At 43.6% G+C, this 18097-nt stretch overlaps 1 protein-coding gene across 2 annotated transcripts in view; it reads left to right on the forward strand.

Annotated features, from left to right (window-relative positions):
• Stard9 (StAR related lipid transfer domain containing 9) overlaps positions 1-18097 on the forward strand; it is an 85209-nt gene that overhangs the window by 20297 nt on the left and 46815 nt on the right. For both annotated transcript variants that reach the window (XM_051144467.1, XM_051144468.1), the window contains exon 4: positions 17468-17584. In XM_051144467.1, coding sequence (XP_051000424.1) covers positions 17468-17584 — 117 coding nt within the window. The remainder of the gene's footprint in view (positions 1-17467; positions 17585-18097) is intronic.

Raw genomic sequence — 18097 nt, forward strand, 5'->3', positions numbered from 1 at the left:
TTTACCAACATTTTAAAAAAGATTTATTTATTATTATGTATACAGCACTCTGCCTGCATGTACACCTTCAGGCCAGAAGAGGGCATCAGATCACACTCTAGATGGTTGTGAGCCATCATGTGGTTGCTGACGATTAAACTCATGACCTCTGGAAGAGCAATCAGTGTTCTTAATCTCTGAGCCATCTCTCCAGTCCTCCACCATTCTTTTACTATTATCTGAGAGCCAGTGTTTTATACATTTTCTATTCATAGGCAAGAGGGTATGTTGTTGTTACAAGTTGGAGGTAATGTGATAAGTTGAAACGTTTCTTCAGTTTAATTTGAAAACGTACTTTTAGCCAGGTAAGCAACACACACCTTTATCCCAGCCCTCAGGAGGAAGAGACAAGCAGATCTCTGTGAGTTTGAGGACAGCCTGGTCAAATAGAGTTTCAGGACTGCACAGAAAAAGTACCTTTACATATGCTGTCGTATCCAAATATAGTTGGTTATCACAAAATGGCCATGGCAATTAACCCTTACTTTCCCCCTTTCTACTGAGGATCAGACAAAGGGATATGAGCATGCCAAGCAGAAGCTATGCAACTAAGCTGTCCATCTCTAGCCCTCTACATTATAGAAAGGCTGGTAGACATAACCTTTCTTTTATTTAAGACTACCTCTTTGAATTGTAGCGCTGAGGGTGGGGGAGCTGGTGCAGTGGGGAAAGGTGCTTGTCACTAAGCCCGATGACCTGAGTTCAGTCCCCAGGCCCTCATGGTAGAAGGAGAGAACCAACTGCTGCAGTTTGTCCTCTGATCACAGGTACACTCACACACCTACAGGAAGGATGGATGGACAGATAGACAGACAGACTGACAGACAAGTTGTAGAGCTGAGGCTGTCATTTGGAGTCATCTGTGCCCAAATCCTGGGCTTGTTTTTATAGTCACACATAGCCTTTTTTTAAAAAATTTTTTATTATTAATTTATTCTTGTTACATCTCAATGGTTATCCCATCCCTTGTGTCCTCCCATTCTTCCCTCCCTCCCCTTTTCCCCTTATTCCCCTCCCCTATGACTGTTCCTGAGGGGGATTACCTCCCCCTGTATATGCTCATAGGGTATCAAGTCTCTTCTTGGTAACCTGCTGTCCTTCCTCTGAGTGCCACCCGGTCTCCCCCTCCAGGGGACATGGTCAAATGTGAGGCACCAGAGTACATGAGAAAGTCATATCCCACTCTCCACTCAAGTGTGGAGACTGTTCTGACCATTGGCTAGATCTGGGTAGGGGTTTAAAGTTTACCGCCTGTATTGTCCTTGGCTGGTGCCTTAGTTTGAGTGGGACCCCTGGGCCCAAATCTGCCTATCATAATGTTCTACTTGTAGGTTTCTAGGACCCTCTGGATCCTTCTACCTTGCTATTCTCCCATGCTTCTCTCATCTAGAGTCCCAATAGGATGTCCTCCCCTCTGTCCCAGTTTCCTGGTAAGTGAAGGCTTTCGTGGGACATGCCCCTTGGGCTAGTATGCAGATATAAGTGACACATAGCCTTTTTATTCCAATGTGAGCCCACACTTTTCTCAGTGGTTTCTGCAGTAGCAGACTCTGCTATTAACGGTTAATATGAAAACAGTTTGCTAGGAAATATTGCTATGGGAGAAAGGGCAGGTGGAGTGAAGACGTGGGGCAGCAAGGGAGGAGGCTAAGCAAGTTGCTCAGAGTTGAGGTCAGAGCAGTCCTAACAAGCCAGGCTCCATCAGTTGTCCTCAATAGGTCAGTTATGTAACAGTGAAAAGCAGAAAGGGGAGGTTTATTCAATGAGGTCACATTGGGAAGAGGAACAAGGAGGCCCAGTAGCTCCCCAGCCCCTGAAATGACCTTGGGGTTCCTAACATGAGGTTCAGGGTTAAAGAGAAGGGCAGGGGATGCACCTAGCTAAGCAGGGCTAGTCAGGTGTGATCCCACCCACAGCATTGTCTATGCTCCCTTCTCTCCTGCAGTTGTGTGAAATCCCTTTATGAGACAAAGGCTTCCATGCTGGCCTGAACTAGGCTTCAGCCTTTCCTTTCTCTCAGCATGAAGGTTCTCAAAAAAATTCTAATTTCTTGGGGCTCATTGTCTCAATAGTCTGATAGCCAAAGGTAGGGCTACAAGTATCTCCTTAGAATATTTTCATTTGAGCCGGGCATGGTGGCGCACACCTTTAATCCCAGCAGAGGCAGGCTGTGAGTTCGAGGCCAGCCTGGTCTACAAAGTGAGTCAAGGACAGCCAAGGCTACACAGAGAAACCCTGTCTCAAAAAGCCAAAAAAAAAAGGACAAAAAAGAAAAAAGAATATTTTCATTCTTGGTGTTGGCTCTGATTCCTTTACAATTCTACTTTAGTAGGGATTTATTAAAGGCATGTACCTCCCCTACAACCCGACTACCCTAAATAGGAGGGAAAGGAGATTAAGGAGAACAAGAATGAAACCTTCTGGGTATTAGTTTCCTGGGGCAAATCCCCTGGCGTAGTTCTCAGGAGTCTGGCAGATCACATACACCTGGAGGAATCCCCCAAGACCTCCCTGCTGCAATCTCCCGCCTCTCTCTGAGGTTCCCTCCTCCCATGGATGGTCATTTTGCAATAAATAGCCCAGCCTGGGTCGCCAGCCCTGCCTTTGTCTTGGGCTGATACCTCCTCCTCTGAGTCTATCAGTTTGTAGAGACTAAATCTCAGTGGGGTGGCATCCCAAAACTGTTTTCACCTTGGGCCCAGACTAAGGCAAGATTACCACTGGACTACGGTATACTCTGGAATTTTCCTTATCAGTATTTTTTTTTTCAGATTTTTTTTTCCCCACTGGATTATTGCTTGAAATACTTCATAGGACCTCTGGCTGGTAAATGGAGTTCTAGCAACCTAAGTACAGCCCTTAGACAGGTGCACAGACTTTTAAGAATAAAACCTGCTGGTTGTGGTGGTGCAGGCCTTTAGTCCCAGCACTCTGGGAGGCAGAGGCAGGTGGATCTCTGTGAGTTTGAGAGTTTGAGGCCAGCTTGGTCTAAAAAGTGAGTCTAGGACAGCCAAGGCTACACAGAGAAACCCTGTCTCAAAAAAAAAAAAAAAAAAAAAAAAAAAAGAAAAGAAAAGAAAAAAGAAAGAAAGAAAGGAAATAGAATAAAACCTGCTAGTAAGCTAACATTCGGAGAATGGTGAGGGGATCCCGGTGTGTGTGGCTAGGACACAAATAATATCTGCCGTATCATCAAATCGGATCTATAAGATGCAGCAGGGACCTAAGCATGCATTTTGAAATGCATGCTGATCCAACAGTGGGATATGGAGGACTACTCTGTACTGTCTGTGTCTAAACTACTTTTGGTTATATCCCATGGCCAGTAAACACTTGGCTCAATCATTTATGCTGTCAGCGTCGGCCATTATACACAGTCAGGGTCCATACTTGGTATGGAGGGATAGGTCGCTATACCTTTTCCTAATACATGAATGCAACCTTCTCAGTCAGTGTAATGTTACATGTACGTAGATGATCTCAGGTCCCGTAATATTGGATAACCAATTGGGAGGTTCTTCCCTGGAGAAGACCATTTCCCCAGCTCAGCGTTCCTCAGTTGTCCATGGTTATTTGTCTAGGCTTGAGATCCCATGAGACTGCCCCAGCCCATGCTAGCCCGTTGGTGTCATCATTGTGCCAGTTTTGTTTAGGCAGCCATGTTAATGTGGTATCATAGCTATAGCCTTTGTGTCATTTCTAGGAGACATAATCTCACAGCAAACTTCTGACTCTTTTAAATCCTTTCAACATCTGCTTCTGCAAAGACCCCAGAGCCTAGGTGCGGAAGTTGTGTTGTATCAGTTGGGACTAGGCACCATATGATCTCATTTTCTCTGGTTCTTGTTTGCTTTATTTTGTTTTGTTGATCAGTTGTGTGTTTTTTGTAATGATTGCCATCTGTTGCAAAGAAGGCATCTTTGATGAGGGGTGGGAACTACACTTGTCTTAGGATTTCTGTTTCTGTGAAGAGACACCATGACCACAGCAACTCTTATAAAGGAAAACATTTCATTGAGGCTGGCTTGCAGTGTCAGAGGTTCAGTCCATAATCATCATAGGGGGAAGCATGGTGGCACACAGGCAGACATGGTCCTGGAGAAGGAGATGAGAGTTCTACATCTTGATCTGCAGGCAGCAGAAGACTGCCCCACTAGGCCTAGTTAGAGTATCTATGAGCCCTCAAAGCCCGCCTCCACAGTGAGGCATCTACTCCAACAAGGCCACACCTATTCCAGCAGGGCCACACCCCTAACAGTGGGCCTAGGATTCTGCAGGTGAGTCTATGTGGACCATTCCTATTCCAACCACCACAATTCTTATCTGTGGATAAAAGAATAAATGTTTAGAATGGAATTAAGAATTGTTGATTGTGCAGCCTGGCGTGGTGGCACACGCCTTTAATCCCGGCACTCAGGAAGCCTGGTCTACAAAGCAAGTCTAGGACAGCCAAGGATACACAGAGAAACCCTGTCTTTAAAAAACAAAACAAAAAGAATTGTTGATTTAGTAAAAAGGTGGTTGTAAGTTCTCTAAGAGCTGTGACTTTACTAGCCCTGGGTAGTTGGCTAGGTTTCTAATACCAAACAGATTTCCCGGCTTGTTAGACTGAAGTTTTATGTAATGAAGTTCCCTTTTAAAAAATATTTAGGCCAAGCGTGATGGCGCATGCCTTTAATCCCAGGACTCAGGAGGCAGAGGCTGGTGGATCACTGTGAGTTCGAGGCCAACCTGGTCTACAAAGTGAGTCCAGGATAGCCAAGGCTACATGGTGAAACCCTGTCTCAAAAACAAAAACAAAAGCAAACAAATAAACAAAAATAAATAAAAAACATTTATTTTGGGGGTTGGAGAGATGGCTCAGTAGTTAAGAGCCCTGTCTGCTCTTCCACAGGTCCTGAGTTCAATTCCCAGCAACCACATCTATAACGGGATCTGGTGCCCTCTTCTGGTGTACAGGCACACCTGCAGGCAGAACATTGTATATATAATAAATAAATCAATCTTTTAAAAATATTTATTTTTAATTATATATATGAGGTCAGGGAAGATGACTCAGCTGTTAAGAGCACTTGTTGCCTTCTTCTGACCTCTGTGTGTACCGGGCATGCGCATGATACATATACATACATGCAGACAAAATACACATAAAATAAATCTAGACATTTTGCATGTATGTATGCTCATATACCTGTCAATGTAGGTGCTCGCAGAGGCCGAAGGTGTTGAAGCCCCCTGGAGCTGGAGTTCCAGGCAACTGTGAGCCAGCTGAGGCGGGTGCTGGGAACTGACCCTGAGTCCTCGGCAAGAGCAGTATACATTCTAACTGCCGAGCCATCTCTCCCTAACCCTTGAGTTCCATTTGTGTGTGGGTCTGTGTGTGTTCATGATTTTTTTTTCTAGTTTTGGGCCTTGAACCTAGGTCTCTTGTTTGTTAGGAAACCATTCTACCTCACACAGGCTTTTAAAATCACCCCTACAGAAAACAAACAATAAATTCATCTCCTTAGCTCATTCTCCAGTGTTGTCCCTGTGTGTTTACATTTTTTCCCACTTCAGTTCCTGACAGTTTTTCTAGAGTTTTGTATTTTCTAGATATCATAAATATAAAATTGGCACTTTTTTCCCCCTGGCCGATGAGGTGGCCCAGCAGGTTAAGGCACTTGACACCAAGAATGCCAACCTGAGTGAGTTCCCCAGGATCTACAGGTAGGAAGAATGAACTGAGTCTCACAAGTTGTAAGGAGTGGTTTCTGTTGTTGTTTTGTTTCTGGGCCTGGTGGTGCATGCAGAGGCAGGTGGATCTCTGTGAATTTGAGGCTAGCTTGAGCTACATATACTGAGATCCTGTCTCAAAAAGAAAAAAAAAATTGTCTCCATTTAGTATTCAAGGTTCATCCATGCTGTTACACAGATCAAATTTTGCTTTATTTCCACAAATTTTCCTTCTATGAAGGTAAAAGTTTACCTACTAATTAAGTTCTACTTATCCCCCCCCCCCCATTCCCCTTAATTTTGTAGAAAGACTATATAGGTTAAAATATACGTAGGCAAGCCAGGCATGGTGGTGTACACCTTTAATCCCAGCACTTGAGAAGCCAGCCTGGGCTACAAAGCAAGTTCAGGACAGCCAAGGCTATACAGAGATACCCTGTCTCAAAAAACCAAAAAATAAAATAAAATAAATACAGAAGGCTGAAGATGATGCTCCAGCATTATAGAGAGTTTTGGATGACTGTTCAGATAGCAAACTGTCTCTGATATTTTTTCATTTTAGAAGCTACTAACCTGGGCCGGGCATGGTGGTACACACCTTTGATCCCAGCACTCGGGAGGCAGAGGCAGGCAGATCGCTGTGAGTTTGAGGCCAGCCTGGTCTACAAAGCGAGTCCAGGACAGCTAAGGCTACACAGAGAAACCCTGTTTCATAAAAAAAACCAAATAAATAAATAAATAAAAATAGAAGCTACTAACCTGTACTTCCTGTTTACTCAGGTGTCTGATGGGGTTGAAGACCAGATAGTTCAGTTTTACAATTAAGCTTAGTTGTTTAGGGGTTAAGATGCTTTTAGGTCTAGATAGATATTTTAGGTTGATAGAGATGAGATATGATAAATATTGACTTACATTCAGAATTTTAGACTCACCAAGATAGGAAAGATGTTTTCTTCAACATTACCAATACAAATAGGCACAACACTGTGAATGTAGCATGCATATAATTCTGATTGTTTCATGGCTCATCTTGCTGTATGTAGTTTATTGTATATATGTATAATAATATAAGTTTATATGTAAAACATAAAAATAATATAAAACACCCATGTTATCCAGAAGAAAAACCAAAAGAAAAAAATTAGATATAGATATACTTGGGCTTTTCTTATTAATTAGAGCATACAAAACCATTATTTACATAATCCACAATGTTTCCTGTATTTCATTGATATTTTGTTTTGTTTTGTTTTGTTTCTGAGACAGGGTTTCTCTGTGTAGCCTTGGCTGTCCTAGACTCACTTTGTAGACCAGGCTGGCCTTGAACTCACAGAGATCCACCTGCCTCTGCCTCCCGAGTGCTGGGATACATGTGTGTGCCACCACGCCTGGCTGATATGTTGTTATTTTAACTGAATTTTAGGTCATTCATAATTTCAGTTTTTAGTTTTCTGTGATTGAAGGGTTGTCTATCAGTGATTTCTTCATTTCTGTACTAATTGTATTATTGATGGGCTTGTGGCTGAAGTGTGGTTGCCTTGTCATCGAAAGAATGCAGTGCACTCAGTGGAAGAAAATAAACATGATTCTTAGCTTGCACTGACACTTGGGTTCTACGTCCTGGTGTATTTGGGTTTTCCAGGTTCCGTTCAGTTGATCTCTCACAGTGTAACACAGTGGTTCTTACAGCTGAGGCATCTTTCCCGTTACACAGTGCTACTTGAGGTTCTTGGCCCTGTTGAGGTTTCTCCTAAGTCATTTTCCATTGCTATAATGAATACCCGAGATGACCAGCTTATGACAAGAAAAGGCTTATTTGGGGCAGAAGTTACAGTTTATGCTCACCCAGCCCTGTTGCTCGAAGGCCTGTGGTAAGCACGAGGTAGAACAGATTGCTGGAAATGAGAGAGAGAAAGAGGTGTTTGTTGCTAAGGTCAGGGGAAGAGAGAATGAAGAGGGGCTGGAGTCCCCAGTCTCCTTACAGGGCACTAGTCCCCCTATTACAGTTTCCAAGACCTTTACTGCCCCCCACCCCACCCCACCCTGAGAACCAGGCCAGTCAAATCCAGGTCCTTGGGACATTTCCAATCCAGTCTATGTATATACCCTTCCTATGGCATCTTCCTTGGTTCTTCAGGCAGCCTTCTCCTCTGTTATGTTGAGTAGCTTCATTTCACTCCTCCATGTCAACTCTTCACCCTTTCCCACCTCACTCTGTCTGAGGGGTGTCCCAGCCCATCAGAATGATCAGTGAGTTCCTATCCCCTCAGACTTGAGGTTGGGATCAAATGAATGAGATCCTTAGCAGGAGATGGAGGAGGCAGTTTCCTGCAGTAGAATTGACCCAACCTGACACCACCACCACCACCACCACCACCACCATCATCATCATCATCATCTCACACATTACATCACAACTGCAGTTATTTCCCTTCTCCCCAAGATCCACTCCTCCTCTATTTCCCTTAAAAAAAAAAAAAAAAAAAAAGGCTAGGCATGGTAGCCCATGCCTTCAATCCTAGCACTTGGGAGGCAGAGGCAGGTAGAGCTTTGTTAGTTCGAGACCAGCCTAGTGTACAAAGTGAGTCCAGGACAGCCAAGGCTGTTACACAGCCAAACCCTGTCTCAAAAAACCTTAAAAACAACAAACAAACAAAAAACCAGGCTTCTCAGGGATATCAACCCTTAACGAATTACAATAAGACTAGGCACAAACCTTCATAATAAGCCTAGATGAGGAACCCAGTAGGAAGAAAAGTGTCCCAAGAGCAGGCAAAAGTCCCACAAGAACAGCAAGCTACACAGCCTTAGTGTATGTGCAGAGGACCCAGCGAGGACCAGGCAGGCTCTGTGTTTGTCCAGTCGGGAAGTCTGTAAGTCAAGCCTCCCGCCCCTCAGGTTTTGGTGATTTCTTTCTCTCTTGTACTTGTGAGCTGAGGGTGGTCAGTTTCCACGGCTACTGGTCCAAGTCCTGGCACTGGCCCTTGTGGTTTCTCTCCCTTTTCTAAGTAGCATTTGTTTCAAAGTTCTGGCGAATGATTCTAGCTTGAGCATCACTGGTCTAGCTCACTCCCAGCGTACATGTTTCTTATGTCAGTAATGTGTTTGTTTTCTCATTGTCATTATTCATCTGCCTCAATAAGATTGTAAAGTATCTTATGCTTGAATAGACGTCCTATGCATTATTTCCTCCTAATTGACCTCATCTGATTCTGAAAGTAAACTTAAAGTTTTTATTCTCATCATCTCTATTTTACCAATGCTGAAAAGTGAAATGCAGCATGTGACAGACACTAGGTCACATAGAAAGTGGTAACACTGATAGCTGTGTGACGCAGACTTAACCCAAATGCAGTGTGCCTTCTGGTGTCTTTCTTTTTTACAACTTTATTTATTTATTTAGTTTTTTTGAGACAGAGTTTCTTGGTGTAGCCCTGGCTGTCCTGGAGCTCACTTTGTAGACCAAGCTGGCCTCAAACTCTGAGAGATCTGTCTGCCTCTGCTGGGATTAAAGGGGTGCACCACCATGCCAGGCTGGTTTCTTTCTTTACACATTTTTAGGAGATTGGATCCAAGTACTCTTACCACCAAGCTATCTTCAGCCCTGTTATTAAAATAGGATTCTCAGGGCTGGAGAGATGGCTCAGTGGTTAAGAGCACTGTCTGTTCTTCCAGAGGTTCTGAGTTCAATTCCCAGCAACCACATTGTGGCTCACAACCATCTATAATGAGATTTGGTGCCTTCTTATGGCCTACAGGTGTAATGCAGGCAGAATACTGTATATATAATAAAATAAATCCTTAAAAAAAAAAAAAAAAAAAAAAGGATTCTCAGACTGGAGAAATGGCTCAGAGGTTAAGAGCACTGGCTGCTCTCCCAAAGGTCCAGAGTTCAATTTCCAGAAACCACATGGTGCCTCACAACCATCTACAGTAAGATCTGGTGCCCTCTTCTGGCGCTCAGGTAGAACACTATATACATAATAAATAAATCTTTAAAAAAAAAAAAAAAAAAAAAAAAAAGATTTCTCAAGGCATTTACAAACTTACAGAGAAGATAGCACATTTAACGAGTTCCCCTGCCCCAAACCATTTGGAAGCTGACCCCAATGCCTGCGTGTGCGTTTCCTGTAAGAGGGCATTCTGTGATGTAGCTACAATGCAACCTTCAAAGTTGAGAAATGAAATTACTGTATTAGTGCCCTGTGATCTTTGTTAATGTCCAGCTGGTGCTCTGGAGAGGGTCCAGGGTAGGATCTCTGGTGCTAGATGCAGATGCCCTTCCAGTTTGCTTCATCTCTTGGGTGGCCAGAGGTGATGGCTCAGGCAACTGATCAGGATTGAAAGAAGAAAGAGGAAAGGGAGCCCAGGGTTTCTTCTCTAGGGACTGGCTGTACTGCGGCCGAGGAGAACTTAAACTGACCACAGATTTCCTATGGCTGAGGCTGTAAACGCGGCTTCTGGCTGGAAACTGCACGGGAGTCATAAAAGGAGGCTCTTTGATCTGTAGATAGGTCTCTTTGCGGAGATCTCCAATAAGTCGATATAAATTTAAGCTGGGCAAAAGGCCCTGAGTCTGCTAACTTATTTTTGAATCTGCAGCAAAGTAAGAAATAAGAGAGAGATAGAAAATAGACCACTCACACACACATATTCAAGAGAAAAGGTAGATGGAATTAGGCATCTTGACTTCAACTGAAGTCAGGTTTCCCAATTTTCAGCACATACATTCAAGAGAAAAGGATCAAGAGAAGAGGTGGATGAAGTCAGACATCTTAACTTCAACTGAAGTTAAGCATCCCAATTCTCCCAGCCGTGTTTATTGTAGAAGACCTTACTTATACTTCTGAGGAAAGGGAGTTACCTCATAGTCAAAAGAGTACAGTTAATCACAAACACAGATGAATTCTAAGACACAACAGGTTACATGTTTTAAATATAAACATTTCTTATCTATGTATCCATTACATAAATTCATGGTGAGTTCAGAATGACAAAGGTTGGCAGGGTCTAAGGTTAATAGGGTCTGAAACTTACAAGAGTATACAACTTATCAATTAGGACGGACCTGACTATACATTATCCAACTATCTCTTTGTTTTGTTTTGTTTTCGAGACAAGGTTTCTCTGTGTAGCCTTGGCTGTCCTGGACTTGCTTTGTAGACCAGGCTGGCCTCGAACTCACAGCGATCTGCCTGTGTCTGCCTCCCGAGTGCTGGGATCAAAGGCGTGTGCCACTACACCCACCAACTATCTTAGTTCATTATGAGCTCAGGACAATAAGTTTATCTGTCTTTCATTCTAAGAAACAGAGTAAATTCAGACATCTCTATGTAATTTCATTCATATATGCAAAGTTTAAACAAACTTGCCTATATTTATGGTGAAAATACCAGGATTTGTGGTGCCATCTGCAGTGGAGGCTTATCTGAAGCCACAAATCTGCTAGTAGGCTGTCCTTAATGAGGCATCTGGAGGTCCACCAAGGTATTTATTGCAGACATAAATTAACTTTAACTTTTAAAACTATTTGAGTCAAACCAGGAATTCCATAATCAGGAATTAATTCATCTGAATAAGAAAAAGTACATCTTCAGTAAAATCCTGTAGGAAGTTTGCTCAATCAGAGCTAGTCAGAGCCTAGAAAATAACAATTCACACCAATGCCAGATATATTTACTTTTGGTTTTTTAAGACAGGGTTTCTCTGTGTAATCTTAGCTATCCTGGACTCGCTTTGTAGACCAAGCTGGTCTTAGATTCACAGTGATCCACCTGCCTCTGCCTCCCTGGGTGCTGGGATTAAAGGCATGCGCCACCATGCCCGCCTCTAATGCCAGATTTTAGAGAGATGTAGCAAAGCACAATTGTCAGGGTAGTCAGAGGTTGGAAGCAATTCTGGGGTACATCACGATACAGACCTTGCAAATATCAGATCATCTCCAGAGATCTCTCATGCCTACTGGACTTCCCCAAATCAATGGCTCCTGACAGCATGTCAGAGGCTGGAAGCAGTTTGGGGGTGCATCCTGGTACAAGGCCTTGCAAATACCAGATCACCTCCTAGACAGCCCACATGCCTAGTGAGCTCCCTTAACAGGGTGGCTCTTGGCAGATCTTCAAACCGCTTTTAGGGTTCACTGATTGTCCCGGTAATACTGTAGCTGATGGAAGGAAGCATGCCCAAAGCAGGAAAGGGGCAGCAGGTCCAGGTTCAGACCCAGACAGGCAAACGCAGGCTCCCAGGTGGATGAGCAGGCAGTTGAGTAGGTTGCATCCTAGGGGTTCTCAGTTCATAACACACATACCAAGTATCAGAAGACAGGCAGGCTGGTGTGGGGTGATGACATCACAATGTTAGATATCCACCAATTCAAGGGCTATAGGCAAGGGAATCACACCTTTTCATTGGGGTGGTCTGGCCTGGTCTGTCTAGTGAGTTCTTGGGTTCAGTTTCCCTTATATTTTTTTGTTTTTTGTTTTTAAGATTTATTTATTATTTATACAGTATTCTGCCTGCATGTGCATTGGGTCTCCTTTCAGATGGTTGTGAGCCACCATGTGGTTGCTGGGAATTGAACTCCGGGCCTCTGGAAGAGCAGAAGGTGCTCTTAACCTCTGAGCCATCTCTCTAGCCCCCTTGTTTTTGTTTTTTTGAGACAGGGTTTCTCTGTGTAGCCTTGGTTGTCCTGGACTCATTTTGTGGACCAGGCTGGCCTCGAACTTACAGAGATCCGCCTGCCTCAGCCTCCAGAGTGCTAGATTAAAGGTGTGCTCCACCATACCCAGCTCCCTTATATGATTTTGAAATGCCCATGGGCTCTCACAGTTTCAGTTCTCCCCAGTAGATGTGTTGGGTGGCTTCACGTGTATTCCTGGAAACAAGTCACTTATCAATCAGTCCATGCTGGGTTAGTTTTGCTGACAGATGGTGTGGTTCTGGGTCCACTCAGAGGCTCTTATCCTGCACCCTCCAAACGGAGTCAAAGCTGCTTGTAGTCTCCTGGGGTGGAGCTCAGCCTGAAAGCCCACTGTACAATATGGAGTCACAGCATAGGGCATAACCTGATTTCAACACCAGACAAACAGGAAATCTTTACTCATCTGCCAAAGTCAGATAGAGGCTGAAGCCCGTTTCCTGTAGGGAAATCTGTTGTAGAGGAACAGACACACTATTGGATTGTACTTGGGCCAGGGCTGAAATGATGTGATTAGCCCTGTGTTAGGCATGATTACAACTGTAGTTCTGGAGATTGACAGGCGAGGTACTCTAGCACTGACCCACAGCCTCTGACCTGGCCTGTTATCTTCATTTCACAGACAACGAGACTGAGTTCAGGTTATTTGGCCAGGGAGCCAGCTTTTATTTTATTTTATTTTGGGTTTTTGTTGTTGTTGTTTTTTTTTGAGACAGGGTTTCTCTGTATAGCCTTGGCTGTCCTGGACTCACTTTGTAGACCAGGATGGCTGCGAACTCACAGAGATCCACCTGCCTCTGTCTCTCAAGTGCTGGGATTAAAGGTGTGTGCCACCACGCCCAACTAAATGTTTACTCCTTTTTGTTTTGTTTTTTGTTTTTGTTTCTTGAGAGAGGGTTTCTCTGTGTAGCCATGGCTGGCCTGGACTCACTTTGTAGACCAGGCTGGCCTTGAACCCACAGAGATCTGCCTGCCTCTGCCTCTTGAGGCACCTTAAGGACTTTTAAGGTATGCATCACCACATAAAAGCGGGAGCCAGCTTTTAAACACAGAAATCTCAAAGTCTGTGTTTTGGCCTCTCAGTGCAGCTCTTTAGAGGAGGAGTTAGTTGTTCTTTTTCCAACTAAGGCCGCACTGAGCTGCATATCCTACATGAATATTCCCTTTTCAAACAGGGGCTCTGAACTCCACTTTTCTATAGCACAGTGAAATTTGGAGGTGGGTCAGTGTGTGCATACATTCTGTCCTCCTCACCTCAGTGTCTCTGTGATGGGCGGCAAAAGTGTAGTTCTGGGACCCTTAAGGTTTCTCTAGGTAATCAATGGCATCATTGGAATCATAAGATGGAGTAAGTGCCAACAACTGTCTAGAGTCACTTTCTGCTTGAAAGGGTCTAGCTACCAAGTAGGGTTAATGTTTAAAGAAAAAGATTCCCACTACAACCCAAGTATTTTCAGACTGGAAGCATCTAGCTTAGTGCTTTACTAGAAAGTTTCTGGCAGCAACATCTGAAATTAATATTTAATACTTACTTTAATACTTTCTCATCTTAAATTGGAATTGTCCCAGAGTTTCTATTGCTCTGATTAAACACTGTTGCTTAAAGTCAACTTGGGGAGGAAAGGATTTATTTTATCTTATACTTTCAGATCCTAGCAACATAATTGTTTATTTGCACACCAAGAAGGTTGGGAAGGCACCTAAATCTGTGTGCAGTGTGTGCCCAGGCAGACTGTGAGGGGTTTATACTGTGAGGCCTAAAGTCCTTATGAGGTTGTCTATGACAGAGAAGCCCAGCAGCAGGACCTATGGTGTGCCCTGTGTGCCAAGTGTGCCTGTGACAGGATCAAGCGGGCTTTCCTTACTGAGGAGCAGAAAATCATTGTGAAAGTGTTGAAGGCACAAGCACAGAGTCAGAAAGCAAAATAAATATGCAGCTTTTTAAAGTAATAAAAGTCAAGACTTGGTCAAAATAAATAGGTAGTAGGTAAAAAATAAATAGATAGATAGAAAAATAAATAAATAAATTTGCCCGTCTCTCCTGAATTCAACGTATGGCACCAGTGACTTATTTTAATCTTTAGATTGTGTCTGATGTTACAGTGAGCTGTTTTCATCTGCTTCATTGTGTGAATCAACCTGAATGGAGTGAAACACACATTATTTGCCTATTTTCCTCTTTCTAAGGTTGTGGGCTTTACTGGGATCCGATGAGCCAAGTGTAACGGCCTTGAGGAGTGGAAACTGTATCTTAACAGTCTCCTCCATCCTTGTCTGGAGCCCAGATGGCTGTTGACATTCTTTGTCATCAGGCAAAGTGCTTTCTTCAAAGATACTTTCAGAAAACACTTAGGCAGTTGTTTGCATTTGGATAAAAACATGGACAAAGTAACAGTTTTTTCCTCACTCTTGTTACAATGTCCAGCTGATTCATAAACTGTGGGCAGAAATAACAATTAGATTTAGCTGTGGCTCTTTGCTGCCTCCACCTCTGTTCCTCCTGTCCTAGGAAGCTGGAGCTCTGTGGGATGGATGGCAGTCAACTCATCTGGTCTAGTGCAGCAAAAATAAGCTGTTTCTTCAGACTCAGGAATTTCACCTGGTCAGACCTAGGAAGCAAACAAGACCCGATTTTTTTTTTTTTTTTTTTTTTTTTTTAAGATTTATTTATTATTATCTGCATGCACACCTACCTGCCAGAAGAGGGCACCAGATCGCATTATAGATGGTTGTGAGCCACCATATGGTTGCTGGGAATTGAACTCCGGACCTTTGGAAGAGCAGTCAGTGTTCTTAATTTCTGAGCCATCTCTCCAGCCCCCACAAGACCGATTTTTAGGTTGGCTAACATGGAGTTAGTGTGACTAGAGAGAACTGCAAGAGAGATCGTGGGACAGACTTCTCTTGAGCAGAGCTCACCCCTGGCCTCCTTTGGCCATTTGCCTGCATAATGGAAGCATTAAAAAAACAAAACAAAACAAAAAACAGCTCACTGTCAGGAAGCATAAGTGCAGCTGCTAAGATATGGAACATGTGGTCTTGACCTAGCCCCTATGTTTTTCCTGGTTGCCCCTGGTGTTGTGTGACATCAGTCTCTACAGCAGTCTGTGTGATACTGACACAACTACCTATCTTACAGCAGAGAAACTAGAGTTTACAAAACTTGCCCAGAATCACCCTGCTTTGAAGGATAAGACCCACACTACAGTTTGGAACTATAGCTGATGAGTCACAGAATTGAAAAGGAAGTTGAAAAAAAATGATCAGGAAAGAGGCTGGCACCACACTTGACACTTCTGCTGTTATGCTTGGTATTCCTGGAGAATTTGTCAACTGTGCTTTGCTTTGTGTCTTTCTCTGGAAAGTCAAATGGGATTGTCTCGCTGGTCGGCAGCCTCCTTTCGTGGGTCGTTGTTGCAGTAGGCAGCAAGGGAAGAGCACTCTGAAAGAGAGAGCTGGGTTCTGTGCCCAACACCAGTGGCCCAGGGTGTTGGGATGCTGTGCAGAGTGCAGTTGTGGTTTCAGGAAATCGAGAAAACTTAAAGTCCAGTTTCCACGTGAGGGCTTCTGGAGGTTTCTGCATTTGTCATAAAACCTGACCTCAACTGAAGTGATTCTTTAGCAGAACCTGCCAGCTACCAGAGGCAGTCAAAAGAGGGACCCTTGGGCACCATTTTCTCTAACTGCTAAGCTAAACTGGTCCTGTGGGGTCTTCATAGCCTGAATTTACCTTCTTGGGCAGTGTTTCACTGTAGCCATCCCATTAGCCATAGTAGGCATTTCCTTGTGTACAGGGAAGAGTATGTTTTGCCTTTTTATCTTTGTCCTGCCTTAGGTTCTTTCCTGTTAGACTAGGAACACTGGACCTGTGATAACGCTCAGTCCCTTCAGAACTTGCTGCGCAGTCAGGCATGGTGACGCACGCCTTTAGTCCTAGTACTCCCAGCACTTGGGAGGCAGAGGCAGGCGGATGGCTGTGAGTTCGAGGCCAGCCTGTGCTAGAAAGTGAGTCCAGGACAGCCAGGGCTGTTACACAGAGAAACCAGAAAAGAAAAGAAAGTTAAGAATACTCACTGCTCTTTCAAAGGATCCAAGTTTGGCTCGCAGTCCCCATGCCAGGTAGCTCACAACTGCCTGTGATTTGTGTTCCATGGGATCTGACACCCTCTTCTGGCATCAGCAGGTACTCACACTTGCATGCCCATACTCTACACAATACATGCCAAGAAATAATTGCAAATACGATACATCTTTTTAAAAAGGACTAGGAGCCAGGTGGTTGGTGGTGCACGTCTTTAGCCCCAGCACTTGGGAGGCAGAGCAATCTGTGAGTTTGAGGCTCGCCTGGTCTACAGAGTGAGTTCTAGGGACAGCCAGTGCTACACAGAGAAACCCCCATTTTAAAAAACAAAACAAAACAAACAAACAACTAGGAAACATGTTCTTTTTCTTCTTTTCTCCTAGACAGGTTTCTCTGTGTAGCTCTGGCTGTCCTGGACTTGTTTATAGACCAGGCTGGCATTGAACTCATAGAGATCCACCTGCTTTTGCCTCCCAAGTGCTGTTTTGGTTTTTTTGGTTTTGTTTATTTATTTATTTATTTATTTATTTATTTATTTATTTATTATGTTTACAGAGCTTTGCCTGCATGTACACCTGCATGCCAGAAGAGGGCACCAGATCTCATTACAGATGGTTGTGGGTATTGAATTCAGGACCTTTGGAAGAGCAAGCAGTGCTCATAACTTCTGAGCCATCTCTCCAGCCCCCTTTGTTTCTGTTTTTGACATGTACTTTTAAAAAAATCTAGGCTGATCTAGTGCCTAAAAATACTTGAACACCTGACTTGCTGAATTTTCCCTTACAGTCTTTTCTTCTGAAGCTGAACTAATTCTTATGAAATTATTGAATTTAAAGTCAATATTTTATATTTTTTAGATTTAAAATATTTCTAAATGTGCTCCGGGTAGATGAGCCAATAACAAGCTCTCTGCTTCTATTCTTTTATTGTTCCAGGTGTTCCAGGACTTGGGGACTGAAGTACTGTCTGGAGCTGCCAAGGGCTACAACATATGCCTCTTTGCTTATGGGCAGACGGGCTCTGGGAAAACATACACCATGCTGGGAACGCCAGTGAGTGTTAGCACTAGAGGGAGCTTTCATCTAATGCCACAGCAGAGCTCATTCTTACATTGTCCTTACCACTCTGACATAGGGTGTGACCTCCATAGTCAACATTAATGGGATTAATGACTCGGGAAGCAGAGGCAGGTGGATCGCTGTGAGTTTGAGGCCAGCCTGGCCTACAAAGTGAGTCCAGGATAGCCAAGGCTAACACAGGGAGACTCTGTCTCAAAAAACAAAAAACAAAACAAAACAAAAAAAAGGGGATTTCACCACTTTAAGTGAAGAGTAAACTTTGAATAGTTAGTCTCTCCTTGTGAAGCCTTGAAAAACCAGAAATTCGTGATTCCCCTTGACAGAGCCCGTGTGGGTCCCACTGGATATGCATATTTCCAGGTTCATGGCTTGAAGCATAATACTTTTGTTGGGGATAAATCTGGACTAAATGTCATTGCTGTACAGAGATGAGATTGCTGTATCCAAGTTCAAAAGCTCTGTGTGTTAAAAGAAAGCAAGAAAAGC

Source organism: Acomys russatus, chromosome 4, assembly GCF_903995435.1.
Source record: "Acomys russatus chromosome 4, mAcoRus1.1, whole genome shotgun sequence".
Taxonomy (NCBI): Eukaryota; Metazoa; Chordata; class Mammalia; order Rodentia; family Muridae; genus Acomys; species Acomys russatus.